Source organism: Uloborus diversus, chromosome 3, assembly GCF_026930045.1.
Source record: "Uloborus diversus isolate 005 chromosome 3, Udiv.v.3.1, whole genome shotgun sequence".
In the NCBI taxonomy this organism is placed as follows: Eukaryota; Metazoa; Arthropoda; class Arachnida; order Araneae; family Uloboridae; genus Uloborus; species Uloborus diversus.
In genome coordinates this window covers 111,283,709-111,300,297 of record NC_072733.1, presented here as the reverse complement: position 1 = coordinate 111,300,297, position 16,589 = coordinate 111,283,709, and the positions used below count along the sequence as shown (strand labels likewise).

Sequence of the window (16,589 nt, the reverse complement as noted above, 5' to 3'; positions counted from 1 at the left end):
AAATCGTTACACTTCCCTTGGCCGTAGCCCATGGCTTAGGAATTGGAGCCACTATCATTATCCAACAGAACCATTCTCTAAAGAGTATCTTCTCTAGCTCGCACCTCGCACCGCGACCTTTTTTTTCTGCTTTTTACTCCGTTCTCAGGATATTTTTTGTTCATCTTGTATATTTTTAAATCAATTTTAAGATATGTCGAAATAACTATCTGAAGCTGTATTCAGAAAAAGAGCGAAAGACCACGAAAAAGAGGCCCCCAACAATCTTCATCTTATTTATCATCGTGGTTAAATGCTAAAGACGTTAGGAGAGTAGGTAAGGCATTGTTTATATAATTTGAATAATGCAATACAAATTTGTTGAATTTTATAATTTTTCTCATTCTTGGAAAAATATCTCGCACTATAATGATGGAGATTCAATTTAAAGTTCGGGAGGCTGCCAATTTTTCTTTAGAAAATACTAGACTTTGAGGATAAATTGAACTAAAATGATAAATTTTCGACTTAGTTTCAATATATTTTTTCTACCCACACAATATTTTAAATATGCTTAAATCATCAACGTCAGTCTATGTGTCAGAATTCTGCTATTTTTTACGGCTCTAAACTTGAATTTTTCTTTGGTACTTTTGATGTATATTTATAATTACAGTAGAACCTCGTTTATCTTGCTCCCGTTTATTCAGATCTCCGGCTTATCCAGATCAAATTTTTAAAGTTAAAAAATATATTCACTTAAATGATATAATTCTAAATTATGATAGCCGGAACGAAACTATCAATGTATAGGACGTGCAATAAATTATAGTCATCTAATAAACAACATGGCATATTTGGAGTGTCATTCCACCACCACAGCAGCTGAACTATAAATGATTGAGTGTTTGCGAGTAACAATTCTATGTAATTTTGTTACAGCGTTTTTTTGCTGTCATAAAAGATGTCTGCTTATTTACGAATGTGTTTTACAAATTACACGGATTTTCGTTATTCGGATTGCCTTTGGTCCCACTAGTTCGGAAAAATGAAGTTATACTGTAAATGAAAATAAACTGAACGGAAACGCACTGAAAACATATAATATTTAACATTTTTAAGATATGTGCTTTTTTTTTTAAGTTAACAGAAAGAGTTTTGATCTCTAGCACATTAGGTTTCTGTTTTTCTATTAACTGTTTCTCAGCTGTATACTATATACCAGAGTTGGGGGACGCGCGTCCTTTAAAAAAATTAGCTCTTGTAATAATTAATATTTAGCTGTGTACAGATTGCGAAAATTTAAAATGTGTTGCACATAAAATTATTAAAATAGAGTTTAAATAAGATGATCTGTCCTTTTGAACAAGGATAAAATACATCAATTAATTTCAAGTAAGAAACAAAAACAAACAACCTATTAAATTTTTTATCGGATTTAAAATTATTTCACGCATTATTCGCAATTCCAATAAACTATAGGGGGCGCTGCAGCCACTGTCTAATGGCGGATGAAAAAGGTAAAACAAACAAGTGCCGTTACTTATAACTTGCTTCGACGCTTTGTGAATGACAGTAATTTTTCATCGTGTTTGTGGGAAGCTTTCTTTTCGATTCTTCTGAAATTACATTACACCACAAACTGTCTGAAGCCTGTTATTTACCTCAAAGAAAACACGTGAAATGGAATGTTTTACCTTTTTCGGTAGTATTGTTAATCACCGCAAGGTAGCATATTCGAGCTCTGGAGTTGCGAATTGCGATATGTTGCTCTTTTGTAGTTGAATATTGTTATTTTTCTTACGAATTTCTTCATAGTAGTATATTAAAATACGGAAAAATAAATAATTGAAAATCTTTGCTTCATTGAAGTTATAATTTTTAATTTATTTTTTAAAGCAATATTGCAACAAGTTCTGAATTATTCTCTTGTGAAAATACAAAAATATTTTTCCTTGAATAACTTCATATGTAAAATAACAAATAAAATACTTAATGATTTTTATCCCCTACCGCTAAAAAGTATCGTTTGAAAACAGGCAGTATCGTGATAAAGCTATATAAAAACTTAAAATTACGTAAAAGTCGCATTTATAAGGCTTATGGCACTATAGGCAGCGGACTCCTTTATCACTGCCTAATTCAAATATGGCTTCCAATGGTGAAACAGTTCAAAAATGATACCAAATGGAATGTTATTCATGCGTTGAAATTTGATAGTTAGAATTAAATTTAAGATTTATTTAAGATCTTAAGTTTAGGTTTAAGTTCTTGTTTATTGTATACTAGTGGTACCCGCACAGCTTTGCCCGTAATAGAAAAATTAAAAGGTCTTTTGGTTCGCCTGTATATTTACAAATAATTTATGGTGAATTTTCTCGCCAATTGGCTTGTACCCATGTTACGGTTCCACGTTATGATAATTTCGTATCTCGCCAATTGGCTTGTGCTCATGTTACGGTTCCACGTTATGATAATTTCGTAATTTACTCGTCCATCTTATGATAATTTTGTTCTTAAAATTGGAATAGAACAAGAACCACATCGAATTTTTGAAAAATCGCTTTGAGGTGCACACCCCCATGCTACAAACTAACTTTGCGCCAAATTTCATGAAAATCGGCCGAACGGTCTAGGTGCTATGCGCGTCACAGAAATCCTGACAGACAGAGAGACTTTCAGCTTTATTATTGTTAAAGATAAAGATAGTTTACCATGTGGCACGTTTAGCCCAATATGATATTCTCTCGTGCATATACTGAAGCTTAAACACCCTCTTTTTAGTTTGTAGTTTGATTATTTGGTCTTTTGACTATACTTATTGAATTCTCCACGGCTGATGAGCTCATGATTCAACCTTTCAACTTTTTCCATTTATTGCTGCTTGTATTTTTCTTTTTCTCATCATTATTATTCTTAAAAATTGTTTGAAACTTGTTATATGGCTTGTATATTTTATATATTTATTTGGTTTTTTTGTATGGGAAGGGGGGCGCCGAAACGAGGTTTACCCCTGTTCGAAAATTATGTAGTTACGTCCCTGGTAGAATGTGCAGAAAAAAGTTTACAACTAGTATTAATTTATAAACACAAGCGTTAGTAGGGAGATAATGGGGATTCTGCGCCAAGAGGCGGAGAGCCGGAGGGAACTCTACTCTTTAGTACTCTACTCTTTAGTCTAATTTACTCTTTAGTACTAATCAAGACACATCATTAACTAAATTTCAGCTCATAATTGAAACTATCGTCATTATTATTGTTTTTCATAATAACAATGTTTTTCACTTAAGTAAAGATTTATTTAAATACAACCCATTCGAGATTTTAGATTTATTTCAATGCTTTGTGGACTTGAAATATATTTTAAACTTTGATTTTCTTTTTCATGCATTTCAAATTTTATCATTTTTTTTTACAACATTGATTCTTTGCATGAATTTCAAAACTTGCAATCAGTTTACTCTAAGCATTAATTAACACTTATCATTAACAAATTTTCACGGAATTTTTTAAAATCATCTTAAATATGTTTTTTTCTTTTTTTACTTTTATACAACAAAATATTTTTTCTAACTTGTTAAATTTTCTTAACTAATTTTTTTTCTTTGTCAAATTTACAAAATAATTTTTCTAACTTGTTAAAATTTCGAAGAAATAATTTTCTTAACTATTTTTTCTTACTCATAATTTTTTTTTTCATTACGAATAAAAATGAAATCAATTTTTTTTTTTTTTTTTTTGACTTTCATACAACAAAATATTTGTTCTTACTTGTTAAATTTTCGAAGAAATAATTAACTTAAATATTCTTTCACACATTTTGAACTTTAACGTTTTTTCCTGTCATTTAGAACTTTGATTATTTTTTTTTTCACTATTTTAGCGTTTTTCAATTATTTTCAGTCTTTAACTATTTTCTTACTTTTTAGTCTTTAACTAATTTCAAGCATTTCAGACTTAGATTATTTTTTCGTGATTTCGATTTTTTTTTAGTATATTTTAGAGTTTGATCATTTTCTCGCTTGTTTTTACTTTATCGTTTTTTTTCCGATATTTTTCGAAACATTATCAGGTCTACAATTTTCATCCAACTAATTTAATTTAAAAACTTGCAATCAATTTACTCTTAGTAGTAACTAACACTTATCATTAACAAATTTTCACGGATTTCAAAATAATCAACTTAATTAATTTTTTCCAGTAAGCAAATTTCGCACTCAATTTACATTTCATCACTACATATGCTTTTCAAGAGTTTCATTTAATTTATCACATTTTATTTAATCAACTCTAATATTTATTTTTTGATTAGTATTTAACTTAGTCATTTCATCTCATAGTATTTTACTTTATTATTTTTTTTTCATACAAGCACTCTTGTTAGAATAAAACCAAATTTTCACGAAGCAGATTCACTTTGACTATTTCATTTTCCCAATAATATTTTATTTTACTTTACCATACTTTACTATTTTACTTACTGCGTTTTACTATTTATCATTCATTACAGCTTTTCCAAAATATTACTTTACAACCAACTAATTTCATTAACAGAATTTTCATTACAATTTATAAATTCAGTTTTATTTAATTATTTTTACCTACGGTAAAATAAAACACATCACATAAAAATGTTAAACATCAATGAAGAATCCAAGAAATGTTAAAATTATAAGTCGAGTATCAAAACTTCATGTCTACAATCCTACAAATTTTAAAAATAGACTCACCGAAAAATAACTTCTACTGAAATTAATTTCAAAACTTACAATCAATTTACTCTTAGCATTAATAAACACTTATTATTAAGAAATTTTCATGGATTTTAAAAATCATCTTAAATAATTTTTTCATGTAAGCAAATTTCGCGCTCAAGTTACATTTTATCACTACATATGCTTTTCAAGAGATTTATTGAATTTATCACATTTTATTTAATTATTTTTGATTAGTATTTAACTTAGTCATTTTATCGCTTAGTATTTAACTTAATCATTTTTCTTGCTTGTTTTTACTTTATCGTTTTTTTTTTTTTTTCCGATATTTTTAAACTTAGAAATTTTTCACAATTAGTGACAGGAATCGAACCCACAAATTTTTCGAAACATTATCAGGTCTACAATTTTCATCCAACTAATTTAATTTAAAAACTTGCAATCAATTTACTCTTAGTAGTAATTAACACTTATCATTAACAAATTTTAAAAAATCAACTTATTTAATTTTTTTCCAGTAAGCAAATTTCGCACTCAAGTTACATTTCATCACTTTATATGCTTTTCAGGAGTTTCATTTAATTTATCACATTTTATTTAATCAACTCTATTAATTATTTTTTTTTGATTAGTATTTAACTTAGTCATTTTATCGCATAGTATTTTACTTTATTATTTTTTTCATACAAGCACTCTTGTTAGAATAAAACAAAAATTTTCACGAAGTAGATTCACTTTGTCTATTTCATTTTCCCGATAATATTCCCCCCTTTAATATATCCCCCCCTTTAACAACTAATTTCTTTAACAAAATCGTTATCATTTATTTCAGTCTTTATCCTTTTCGAACGATACATTCAAATGGTCAGCTATACGTTAAATTAAGAAACTTTATCTAAAATTTGACAAATTAAGTTATAGCTAAATACTGAGTAAAATTAAGTACAAAAGACTAACCTTTTTGGGGTGAAATCCCTCAAGTACCAGCTGTCGCGATGTTATTCAAAAACAATGAATGAAATTGTAATAAGTGGATTGTTAATTATAACTCAATCTCACAAATTACAACTACACGCATGTTTTATTTGAAATCGCTGCATACGGCTGGGCTGCCCATCGGCGAATCAACGCGGCTGTTGAAAAAAGCTACCCTCATCCTACAGCACTTCGGATCGTCCACACACACCGATGTGAATTGAGGAAATGACTTTATCAATTTTGCTATCTACCCCTTTACCGATAACAGATAACAAACCCCACGTGCGAGTATTATTCACCCCCTAGCCTACGTCTTTCAAGTGCCGTCACTGTTTCTGACCCATTAAAATTAGTTCACGTTTCTCAAATATCAAGCACATAGATCGACAATAGCCTGATGTCAGGTTTTCCAAACAAAATTTTAGATTTTAATTCGTAGTTTCGAATTGATTTCTTTTTCATTTCAAACTTATAAAAAAAAATTCCAGCTTGTAAGAATATTTCTTTCAAAAACAGATTTTTGATTCAAAACAGTATTTTTTCAAACTTGTAATATTTTTCTACTTATAAATATGAAATCAAATTTTTTTTTCCCTTCAATCATATAAAATGTTTTAAAGAAATAATTTCTCATACTTGTAATAATTTTCTACTAATAAAAATAAAATCAATTTTTTTTTCATAATTTAAAAAAATAAAATAAATTTCCTCAACTGAATCTTCAAGCACAATGAGTTAATTAAATTTAAAACTCAATAACACTTTACTCTTAGTATTAATAATTCTTTGCACTCTAAGTATTAATTAACAGACACGCATTACAAATAATAATAATTATGTTTATGATACTTACAAATCATCTACTCAAGCTTTCAAATATCCATCTAGCATGTTATTGTTCATTCGTGTGAGGGAACTTGTAATTAAACTTTACTCATCATTCGAAATTATACGCGAAAATATCACATTTTTAGCACTTAATATAATCCTACAATCACTAGCGCAGCCAGGATTTCCTCTTGGGGGTGGGGGGGGGGTTATTCATAGCAATCCTTGAATGTATGTACATCAATATACCAGGATTGGTAATATATATCTTAAAACCAAAAGTACAGGGGTGACAATTACCACCCTCCTGGCTGTATCGCAGAGAGGGTTTTCTTATTCGAAAGAAATATCCAGAAATACAACTGTACGGAAAATGTTAATTTCAACAATTGAAACCATATAATTTTCTTATACATCCCATATTTCTGTATTACTATGTAGTGTAAAACAAATCTATTATGCTACCACAGTTTAAGAAATAATTTTTTTAAACTATGAAAATCACTTTATAGCCGATTTTTTGCTTCATAAGCGACAATAAGAATTAAATGCAATCGACTTTATATAAATATCCAACTCCTGTTTATTTGTATGTAAACAACATTTTTAGCTCTGCTCATTAGCAAATTGGTTCCACTGCTTTCTGTCGAAGGCAAACAAATTAACAACAACCCTAATAGAATTACTTCTAAAACGAGAAGTGTAAACAAATTATGATATTCAATTCAATATTAAATTCAAGTGAAATAATTCATTAGAGTGATATAAATATATGAAAAGATAAAATGGTATAATATAAAAAAAAGCGTTAAATGTAAATGTAAATAATAAAATAAAAGTGCAAAGGAAAATAGGCAAAATACAAATATGAATTTTTTTAAATGGACTTTTTGGTCATTGAGATTAAAAATGAACCTTTACGAGGACAAAGGAAACTAGTTGCAAATACCATTCGGTGGTTACAAAGAAATCTGTAATCTGCGTGACTTTTGTGCTAGCTCGTTCAGAACTTCATCTTCACTAATATGAATTCGATCATGGATGTAAGTCATTGCTAGTCCATTCAAACGCTCTTCGCAAGTTTTGTTTCTCAAGTACGTTTTCAATAATTTTAAAGAGGAAAACGACCTTTCAGGGGTACATGTAGTGACCGGAATCGTGGCAAAAATGATGAGAAGGGACCTTATTGTAGGAAGTAAATCAACGTTGCAGTGTTGCAAAGCTTCAATTGCATTTTTTGGTTTTTTTTTCTTTTACGATCTCTTGCCAAAGAATAATTTCCCCGTGTAATCTTGAAGCATCAAGCTCATAAAAGTCTGCTAGTTTCATAAGATCAGAAGTGACTTCATCTTTTATGTCATCATTTATCAAGAACTGGAAGGGTGTTAATATTCTCTGGTGAGATTCAAATTTCTCATAAAGAGCTTGGATGGTGTTCTCCAGAAAAGGTATGAAAAGAGAGCGTCGAAAGTACTCTTCAACGGTATCTGCTGGGACATTATCTCTCTTCGCCCGCCGCCATACCATCCTTTCCTTAGAAATTGGGACATCCAAATCAACGCAAAGCTCACTTGCTTTTTCGAAAACATGAGAAAATGTTTCCTCAGCGTTACTTCTTATATTCTCAAGCTTCCTCTTGACGATCATGGCTGATTTTATTGCAGTTGAAAGATCCAGATTTTCTTTCTGCAAATATAAGCTGAGTGGCAAGGTCAGAGAAAATACGTGATCAATCACAAGAAGGCTCACCAGGAAATCACATTTTAGTATTGCACTCTGGAGAAGCTGGGCTTCAGTGGCTGTTTTCGTGTCAAGCCACGTTTTTATTTGTTCCAAAGCTAAAAGCAGAGGGTGTAGAAGCTCAATAAAGCTTGTTACCGCGCAATGGCGTTCAATCCAACGAGTGGGACAGATTCTCTTCAATTTTTCTTTTTTTGTTCTGTCAGTTTCGATTGCTTGAATCTCTACTGTCAAAGCTGCCTGCTGCTTCGGGGTGTTAAAAAAATTATGCGCTCGCTCAATGACACCAATGCAATGCCTTATTAATGGAACAGAGCATCCGTCAGATATGCAAAGATTTAAGCAATGCGAGCCACAATGTACATACAGAGCTCGTGGGTACGTCTCTTGTATGAGTGCTTGAACTCCTTTTATGTCTCCACTCATAGCCCTCGCACCATCATAACCTTGACCAACTATACATTGGGGCTGGAGATTCAGGTCATTTATGGTTTTGATTATTGTTTCAGCTAGTCCCTTTCCAGTTGCATCAGTGATTGGGATAAACTGCAGGAATTCTTCGTGCACTTTACCCTCCTCGATAAATCTGACGCAGAAAGTCATTTGCTTAATTGTGCTGACATCCGTCGTTTCGTCAACGAGAATCGAAAACCACTGAGCCTTTTTTACTTGCTCAATGATCTTCCTGATGATAATGTTGTTGAACGATGCTATGATTTCATTCTGAATCTGCCAGCTTGTATATGTGGCATTAGCTCCTGCTGTTTCTAAACGGTTCTTCAAGAGAGTATCTCCAGATTCAACACGAAATCTCAGAAGAACCTTGAAGTTCCCCTCTTCTTTTGATTTTTCGTTCTCCAAACAGGCTCCAGAATCTCTGGGACCTCGAAACGCCAATCCTCTTCTGGCAAGAAAAAGTGCTGTTGATATTATGGGTTTCAGCTGCTCCCTGTTTTTCTAGATTTGAGCTAACTTACCCACATCTAAAGCCTTTTCAATGCTAGGAACTTTTTCCGTGTATGTGGCTAAGAATTCACCCGCTCTTTGAAGACAATCAGAGTGGTATTTTGCCTTTTCATGTTCCCGGAAAACTTCTTTAGCGTCTTTCCAGTTTCTGAATGGCTGTCTCACTAGTTTTCCTGGGCACGAACGCTGTTTCCCAACCGTAGTGCTAAATAAGAAGCAAAACTTACAGAATGCTCCGTCTTCGGATGGCGAGTATACAAGCCAGTCCCTCTCACCAAGCCATTTCAAAACAAATCTCAAATTTCTTGGTCCAGATGAGGGAAATTTAAAGCTCAAATCTGGTTTCCAAGGGCTCAAAAGAAGTTCCTTCCTTGTGTTATCATTAATCTGAAAAAAAAAAAAAAAAAAAAAAATAAGTTCCTGAAATATAAATACTTTCCAAAAACATACACATACAGTATCAACAAGCTTCGTAATTTACCTGTTTTTTCATATACAAGCCAATGTCGGAACTATACGTCATTGATGAGTTCGGGCTACGTAAATCTGGTGACACTTCATTCTCCTCAAGTTTTCTTTTTTTCGTTACCGAAATGAGTGGAGTCGGTTCCTCTTTTCTCTCTCCTTCCTCATTACCTGTGAAAAGAAATACTAGCTTAAATATTCATTTGAAATTAGTTTAACAATTAACAAAAAAGGATTTGACTTAGGAGAAACGAATATGGGCTAAGAGTATTTCAGTCAATAGAAAAAAAAATCAAAAATTACAAGAACAGATATATTGTTTATGTATTTTGTCTTGTATATAAAAGAAATTATAAACCACAATCACTTCATCTTTTATAGTTAAGTTTTCCGTAAAAGTTATATATCGTAAAAATATCTCAAAAAACAAAAAGGTTTAAAATAATTTAATATTGAAAGATAAAAACTTTTAAGTAAGGTTTTGAGATGAGTGTCTTGGTAGGTCAGTTTATCTCTATCCTACTTTATTACAGTAACTTTTGAAATAACTTAGGCATTATTGTGTTTAAAAGTTAATTTCTTTAAGAGAAGCATTAGGCTTCTCTGGATCGTGTCCAATGCAATGTTCATAGACATAGATATGAAAAAAAATATAGTTATTATTAATAAAATGTACTTGAATTAAGAAATATTTTGTTAACTTGAAGCTAACCACTTCATGCTGCTTATAGTATCACGTAAAATGTTTATGAAAAATTCAGTTTTTAGTTAAAGATGTTTCGATAAAGTTTAAATGATTACACTGCAGAGTGACAGGAACAGGGAGGTTAATATTTTTTCATAGAATATGGTAAAACAAAGACCATATACTCAACACATATCAATTTTTTAAAAAATTTGTTTCGTCTTTTTCATTCACTTTTGTAAGCATTTTTTTCCCTTAAGTTTTCCCGTGCATGGTCGAGAGAAAGGGAAAAAAAGTGCAGGGTCCTACTGGGCATTGACTGTATTTTAAAAAGAAGAAAAACTTTCTTTTTTCACTCCTCACAGCATAGCAGAAAAACAAAATTGCTATATTGCGAAAAAAGACTTTAAACAACAAACACAAGCGCTTTTGGAAGCAATCATCAAGTTACAGCTAAATGTTTATAATATTTAAAAAAAAAAACTTTTCGCTTATGCCTATCACTTTATTATTTACTTTTCTTTATTGCATACCAGTTTTAAAAAGTAACACTTACCTGAAGTAGTTGAAGTTGAGCTTGTACAGGATGTAGGAGCAGGCTGGCCGAAGAATCGTCTAATATCCAGGCCCGGACTGGCTCCTTCTGGGGTGGTCGGCTAGGTGCTAGAAAGGGGCCCCAGCCTCCTGGGTACGGAGGTTCCTGGGGCCCTTTCCTGCGAAAATGTGAGAAAGTTATTGTTTCAAAAATTGCTTTTTCTTTTTGGACAATAAATAATAAAACTAAATAATAAAACTAGTTGTTAAATAATAAAACTAAAGTTAAATTTATGTATAAAAAACATGTGTTTGAAGTTTTACTTGACTTACCGTTTAGCAGAAGGAAATTTCATACCATTTTTACAAAATCTATTAAAGGTGCGTTATTTTATTTATCATTATTTCTGAATTGAACGTTTTTTTTCTTTATTATTATTATTTTTTTTTAATTTTATTTACCTTGTAAGCGGAGACTATGTGGAGAAGGATTGTAATGCAGGGCCAGGGTTGGAAAGATTTTTCCCACAACCGGTATTTACCGTCCTTGGAAATACTATTGTTTTTCCCGCACGGGAAAACTGATTTGATTATTAAAAATATAAATTCAAAACAATTTTTGAAAATCAGATGTAAAATTCTCCATATTTAGGCCTAATGGGGGGGGGGAGGGGTAGCTTAGTCTCTAAGAGGGAGCCTCTTATCCTCTCCGTGGGTGAGCCACTGTTGGAAGGGGCTGATATTTTTTTTATCACACGCTATTTTAAGCTTAAAGCAATGCCTTAATAGTAGAAAATTATCATACCTTTTTTGCTTCATCTTGTCACTATTTTGTCCCAATGTATCTATCTTTTAATTTCCATAATAAAAATTATAGTTGGCTTGCACGCAAGTAAAATACAAACCTTCAATTATCTTACTATAATGCAGATTGCAGAAGACAAAACCCCACGTGGAATAGTTTTATAGCCAATATCCGGTCGGACCCTATCGGAAAGATTTCCATATGCATTCAATTTTCCCATTTATTTACTGGTTTAAAAGCAAAAGGAGATGGGGCACTAAAACTATCAACATGAACCCATTGAGTCTTGAATGAGTCATGAAGTTTTTATTTACTCCTATTTTTATTACACCTGCATTTCTCTTTTGTTTGAGTTTTTTTCACACGGTCATCATCCATACCCAAATTCTAAGTTCTTGTCTTATCTCATCTTTTTGATTCTACAAGAACTTGCAGAAACGTGGAGAAACGCACCTTTAGCGGCCTGGATCACAAAAGCTGACATCACTCTCCAAGGGGTCCTAATTTACTCCTGTCACCGGAGTAACTTAACCATGCGTGGAACCAAATTGACAAAGACAGAACTCCTGTGTAGTACCGCCAACACCCCCGGAGGCCTCGGTAGTACACTTGGAGAAAGAAGGAAGGAAAGAAAAGTTGTTGGTTAAATTTTATTTGTTGGAATTTGCAAAAGATAACTTTTTTCAACTTTAGGATTACTCTGGAGATCTGCGTACTCGCAGACTCTGTAATGCGAGGAGGGGGAGGGCACACCTCTTAGGGGCCCATGGCCCAAGAAACCAAAGAATCTTTTTAAAAATAAATCTAACACCTAAACACCTCCAGGATCTGATTACTGAATAGGCCAACTAGGCCGTAGCCTAGGACCCTGGATATTTAGGGGCCCTCAAATGGCTGAAACTACTTTAGTTTGCGGCTAAAATTGTTTTAGCCAATGTATAGAGTTTGAATACAGGGCTCCCCAAAACTTGAACCTAGAAATATTGAAGCATACAAACACAAACAACAACCACTCTTTTATTTTTTTTTTTTTGAGCGGGGGGGGGGGGTGAGGCAGGGGCGGATACAGAAAAATCTTTTGGAGGGGGCACGGGAAATCGAATACCCCCCCCCCGCCTTCGATGTTTCATAACAAAGTTTTGACGACTTTATTTTTAAATGTGCGTGTTTTTTTATTTTTTTATTTTTTTTTTAGGATTCCTTAAGGTTAATGAATCTACTTCTAAGTACATGAATATTTTGCACTAATATACTTTGAATGTGGACGGAATACATCTTTAACGTTTCAAGCCATTTAAATACTAAACCCAATATAATGTCACCAAGATTCTAGACAATGAGCGGCTTTACCTAGGAACATTGTCGTAATGATTATAACACGAGGGCAACACCCATACCTCTCTTGAGTTTTTTAAAATTAATTTAAGCATAACTTCATAACATATATAAGTTTCACTGAAGAATTCAGAAACTATTTCTGTGTGAGTTTCAAAACAATTGCTGATTTGTTCTTAAAGCCATGAGACAGTTGAGATAACATATTGATACTACATGCCGTTTCTATTAAAAATCATGGTTTTTCTAAGAAACTACCACATGATTTCTTTCATTTTGCATCTTTTATTAGCTGAAAAAGAAATCTATTATTTCGCAAATAGGTTCCTAGATCAAAATGACTCTTTTAGGTGAGCCTACACATTACAAAAAAAAAATGTTAATTATTGATTCCACCAAAGAAGAATTAATGGACGAATCGCGATAATGCGGTCTCTTGAATTTAAATGAGTTAAATGTATTCTGTAACTCTGGTCCTCTGACTCCAGTAATACTTCTTTAGCAAGCAAAAACGCTTTTATTCAAAATATGCTGTGTGTGTGTGTTTTGTGTTCTTTTTATTGGCTACGTAAAAAAAGTGTAAAGGAAAGGTCAGTTAAAAAGTAATAAATAAAATAGTGAAATTAATTAATCCTTTTGGGGGGGCACGTAACCCCTGTTCCCCCCTAAAATCCGCTACTGGGGGGATGGCAATTCAGTGGGCGATTAGGGGCCCAGATGATTTTTTGCAGGGAGGCTGAACATTTCTGTTGGGGACCCTTAGGCGATTCCTAAGTTGCCTATTTGTTAATCCGGCCCTGTTTACGGGACAAATTCAGAGAATTTAAAGCCCTACGGGCCCCTAACCTAAAAAAAATGTTTGCCCCGGGGCCCTGCCTGGCTTTAATTAGGTCCCGTGTGCTATTTGTATAAAACTAGAGATCAAAAGCATCCCAGACAGGGCCTGATTAAGATATAGGAAGGTTCTAAGCAAATATTTTTTGGAGCCACTATGCAGTTAAATCTTACTCAGGGGCGGCAAATAGGGGGGTCAAGAGGGGGCGGTCGCACCCCCAAATTTTTTGAGCAGAATGATAGAAAATGGGCGAATTCAATTTATGTAAGTCGGAAATCAATGTTCATTATAAAGGAAATCTCGCTGGTTCCCAGCAACTATTTGATGAAACTCGACACATTCTCAGACTAGAAAAAGTGTTTTTTGTTATTTGGATGATAACTTAGAAATTCATGTAGTATTTTCCGGCCTTTTCAGAACATAGAAAACTGATAGAGAACCATGGTTAATTTTAAATTAAGAAGACATTGCCTCATATAGGCTAAATATTTCATACTTGTGTGCCCAGTGATGGTATGTCCAATATGAGAGGTTCGTGAAAAGTGGTGTGGCTGCATGGTTTTCACAAGAAAAATCCTTGATATTTTACATTCACTTTTATGCTCATTTTTTAAGTGTATATTTATTTAATGAGTGTTCATCGCTTTCTTCTGCTAGAAACACGTTTTAGCTGTTCAATACATTATAATGCTTTCATAGAAACTTCTTAAAAATGCATGTGATTATTGAATAAAAAAAGACATATCAAAAAATGCCTTTTATGGGGCTCTATAATTATGCAATCGCGGAGTGACACAAGATGGTCTTCCAGAGTTAAAACGATAGAAACATTTCTCTTGACCACTGGAAGAATTATTGCAAAACGATTCTTTCAATGGTGAAAAAACTCATGCCCTTTAGCATGTATGACTTCGCTTGAATTTTTATCCAATTTGTTTGCATCGGGAAAAGGCTTTTGAAAAATGCTTTACTCTATCGAAATCTGTATCTTCAATCCGCTACTCGACTATTCAAACCACAGTTCAATCTACAATTGATCTGTGCACCATACTACCACAATTCAATCTACAATTGAAACTGAAATACATTTTTTATAGATGTATATTTCAATCAACCGTGAAAATTTTCAAAAAAATTCTTCCTCCAAGCCAATTTTAGAGAGGGGCAAAAAAAAAAAAAAAAAAAAAAAAGAAAAAGAAAAGACAAAAATTTACATGATGATATGATGTGAAGTCAAATATTGATTTTTGAATATTTTGTATGAAGTAATAGATTCAGTTTCGAATAAAATTAACACAAGATTTGATGAAAATAATTTTTATGTATGGTCGGTTGGGATTGTGGTTATTTGGATTGGATTTTGAAAACGAAAAATAAAATGTTTCAACTGTGAGTAAAGTTTTTAGCACGAGGCAAAAAAAAAAAAAAAAAAAAAAACAAATTACAAGCAATATACCGACAGAATGGTTTTCACATCCAGAGACTGCAGTTTCGTCCCTGTTATGGACTCATCGGTCTGGAATAGTGAAGAAAAGAGCTGGAGGCAGATGATATCTCATTGAAGCTGAGAGCGCCGACATAACTAGATTATTCAATGATGAAAAGTTTAAGCCCCTCACAGTTCTTGAAGTAGCCTGGGTTATTTTGAAGAGCAAGATATAAAAAGTGTTTTCATGCATAACTTTGTGTTACTTCAATTACTTTTTAACTATTACAATCAGCTCAGCTAGAAGAGAGAGATTTTTTTTATGTATCAGGAGGTTAGAGAAATATTTTCGAAGCACAATGGGCAAAAAAAAAAAAAAACCTTTTCTATTTAGCTGAACTGGCAAAACAGCACGACATTGGGCACTGATAGATTAGTAACACGATTCCCTGCTCTTCCGAACTCCAAAAATCATGCATTAAAACTTTTCCAAAAGGTATAAAAACTTTAGTAGCGAGATGTTTTGTATGATAACTTTTTAGACAATGAATCAAAATTTTAATTGTTTCTAAACACTTTTTTTTTCATATTAAACCGATTTTATGACAACTTCTTGTTGGCCAATGTGTGTTTGGTTTCGCTTTGGGGTTATACATATTTAAGAAACTCGACCCTCCAAATGAAATGCTGAAATGCCGCCCCTGATCTTACTTTTAGTCATTAGCTAAAATAACTTTAGCCATTGGAGGGCCCCTAGAAAGCAAGGGCCCTAGACCACAGCCTAGTTGGTACATTCAGTAATCAGGCCCTGATCCTGGCAAAACGTATAAGGAAACAGATTGAACTAGTTACAAGGAAATCAAAGAATTGTAAAATCATTTTTTGCTACAAATTTTTTTTTCGCTTCATTTGGGGGCCCTTCCTAGCTTGGGGGCCCTCGGCGATCGCCGACTAGCCGACCTGGCCAGTCCGGGCCTGCTAATATCCATCAAAATAGCAAAATTGCGCAAGAACTCATAAAACTCTACAGCAGCGACGAACCACAATGGCAGTTTTCTTGCTGAGGCCTCTCAGAGCAACCAATTAAAAAAAAACTTTATCTGCTGTTCAAAGCTATATTTTTGATTGCGGAAAACTAACTGGGAAGTAAAAGGTCTTGCAAACGGTTGCAGGTTAATCTGAACTCTTTGAGCCTCGAGGACAAAAACTTTCAGCAGGAATCTCAGTCACATGTCCGAGTTTCAAATTTTGTGCTTACTTCCCTCCTGTTCCTTTGTCCTCTCTTATTGGTGTATAGC

The 16,589-nt window shown here is 32.9% G+C and overlaps 1 protein-coding gene across 1 annotated transcript; it reads right to left on the bottom strand.

Annotated features, from left to right (window-relative positions):
- Positions 1–7,106: 7,106 nt before the first annotated feature.
- Positions 7,107–11,709, bottom strand: LOC129218894 (uncharacterized). Its single transcript, XM_054853215.1, has 5 exons — positions 11,696–11,709; positions 10,913–11,069; positions 9,218–9,593; positions 8,608–9,160; positions 7,107–7,188 (listed from the first exon to the last, which is right to left on the bottom strand). Exons 1-5 carry the CDS (start codon positions 11,707–11,709, stop codon positions 7,107–7,109), a joined length of 1,182 nt encoding a protein of 393 aa, XP_054709190.1.
- Positions 11,710–16,589: the final 4,880 nt, after the last annotated feature.

Excerpts from the sequence above, each read along its gene's own strand:
- LOC129218894 (XM_054853215.1), bottom strand. Across the intron at positions 9,161-9,217 it reads TGAAAAGGCTTTAGATGTGG|CACTTTTTCTTGCCAGAAGA; the intron begins GTAAGTTAGCTC and ends TAATATCAACAG. Across the intron at positions 7,189-8,607 it reads GAGACGTACCCACGAGCTCT|AAGTAATTCTATTAGGGTTG; the intron begins GTATGTACATTG and ends TTCTCGTTTTAG.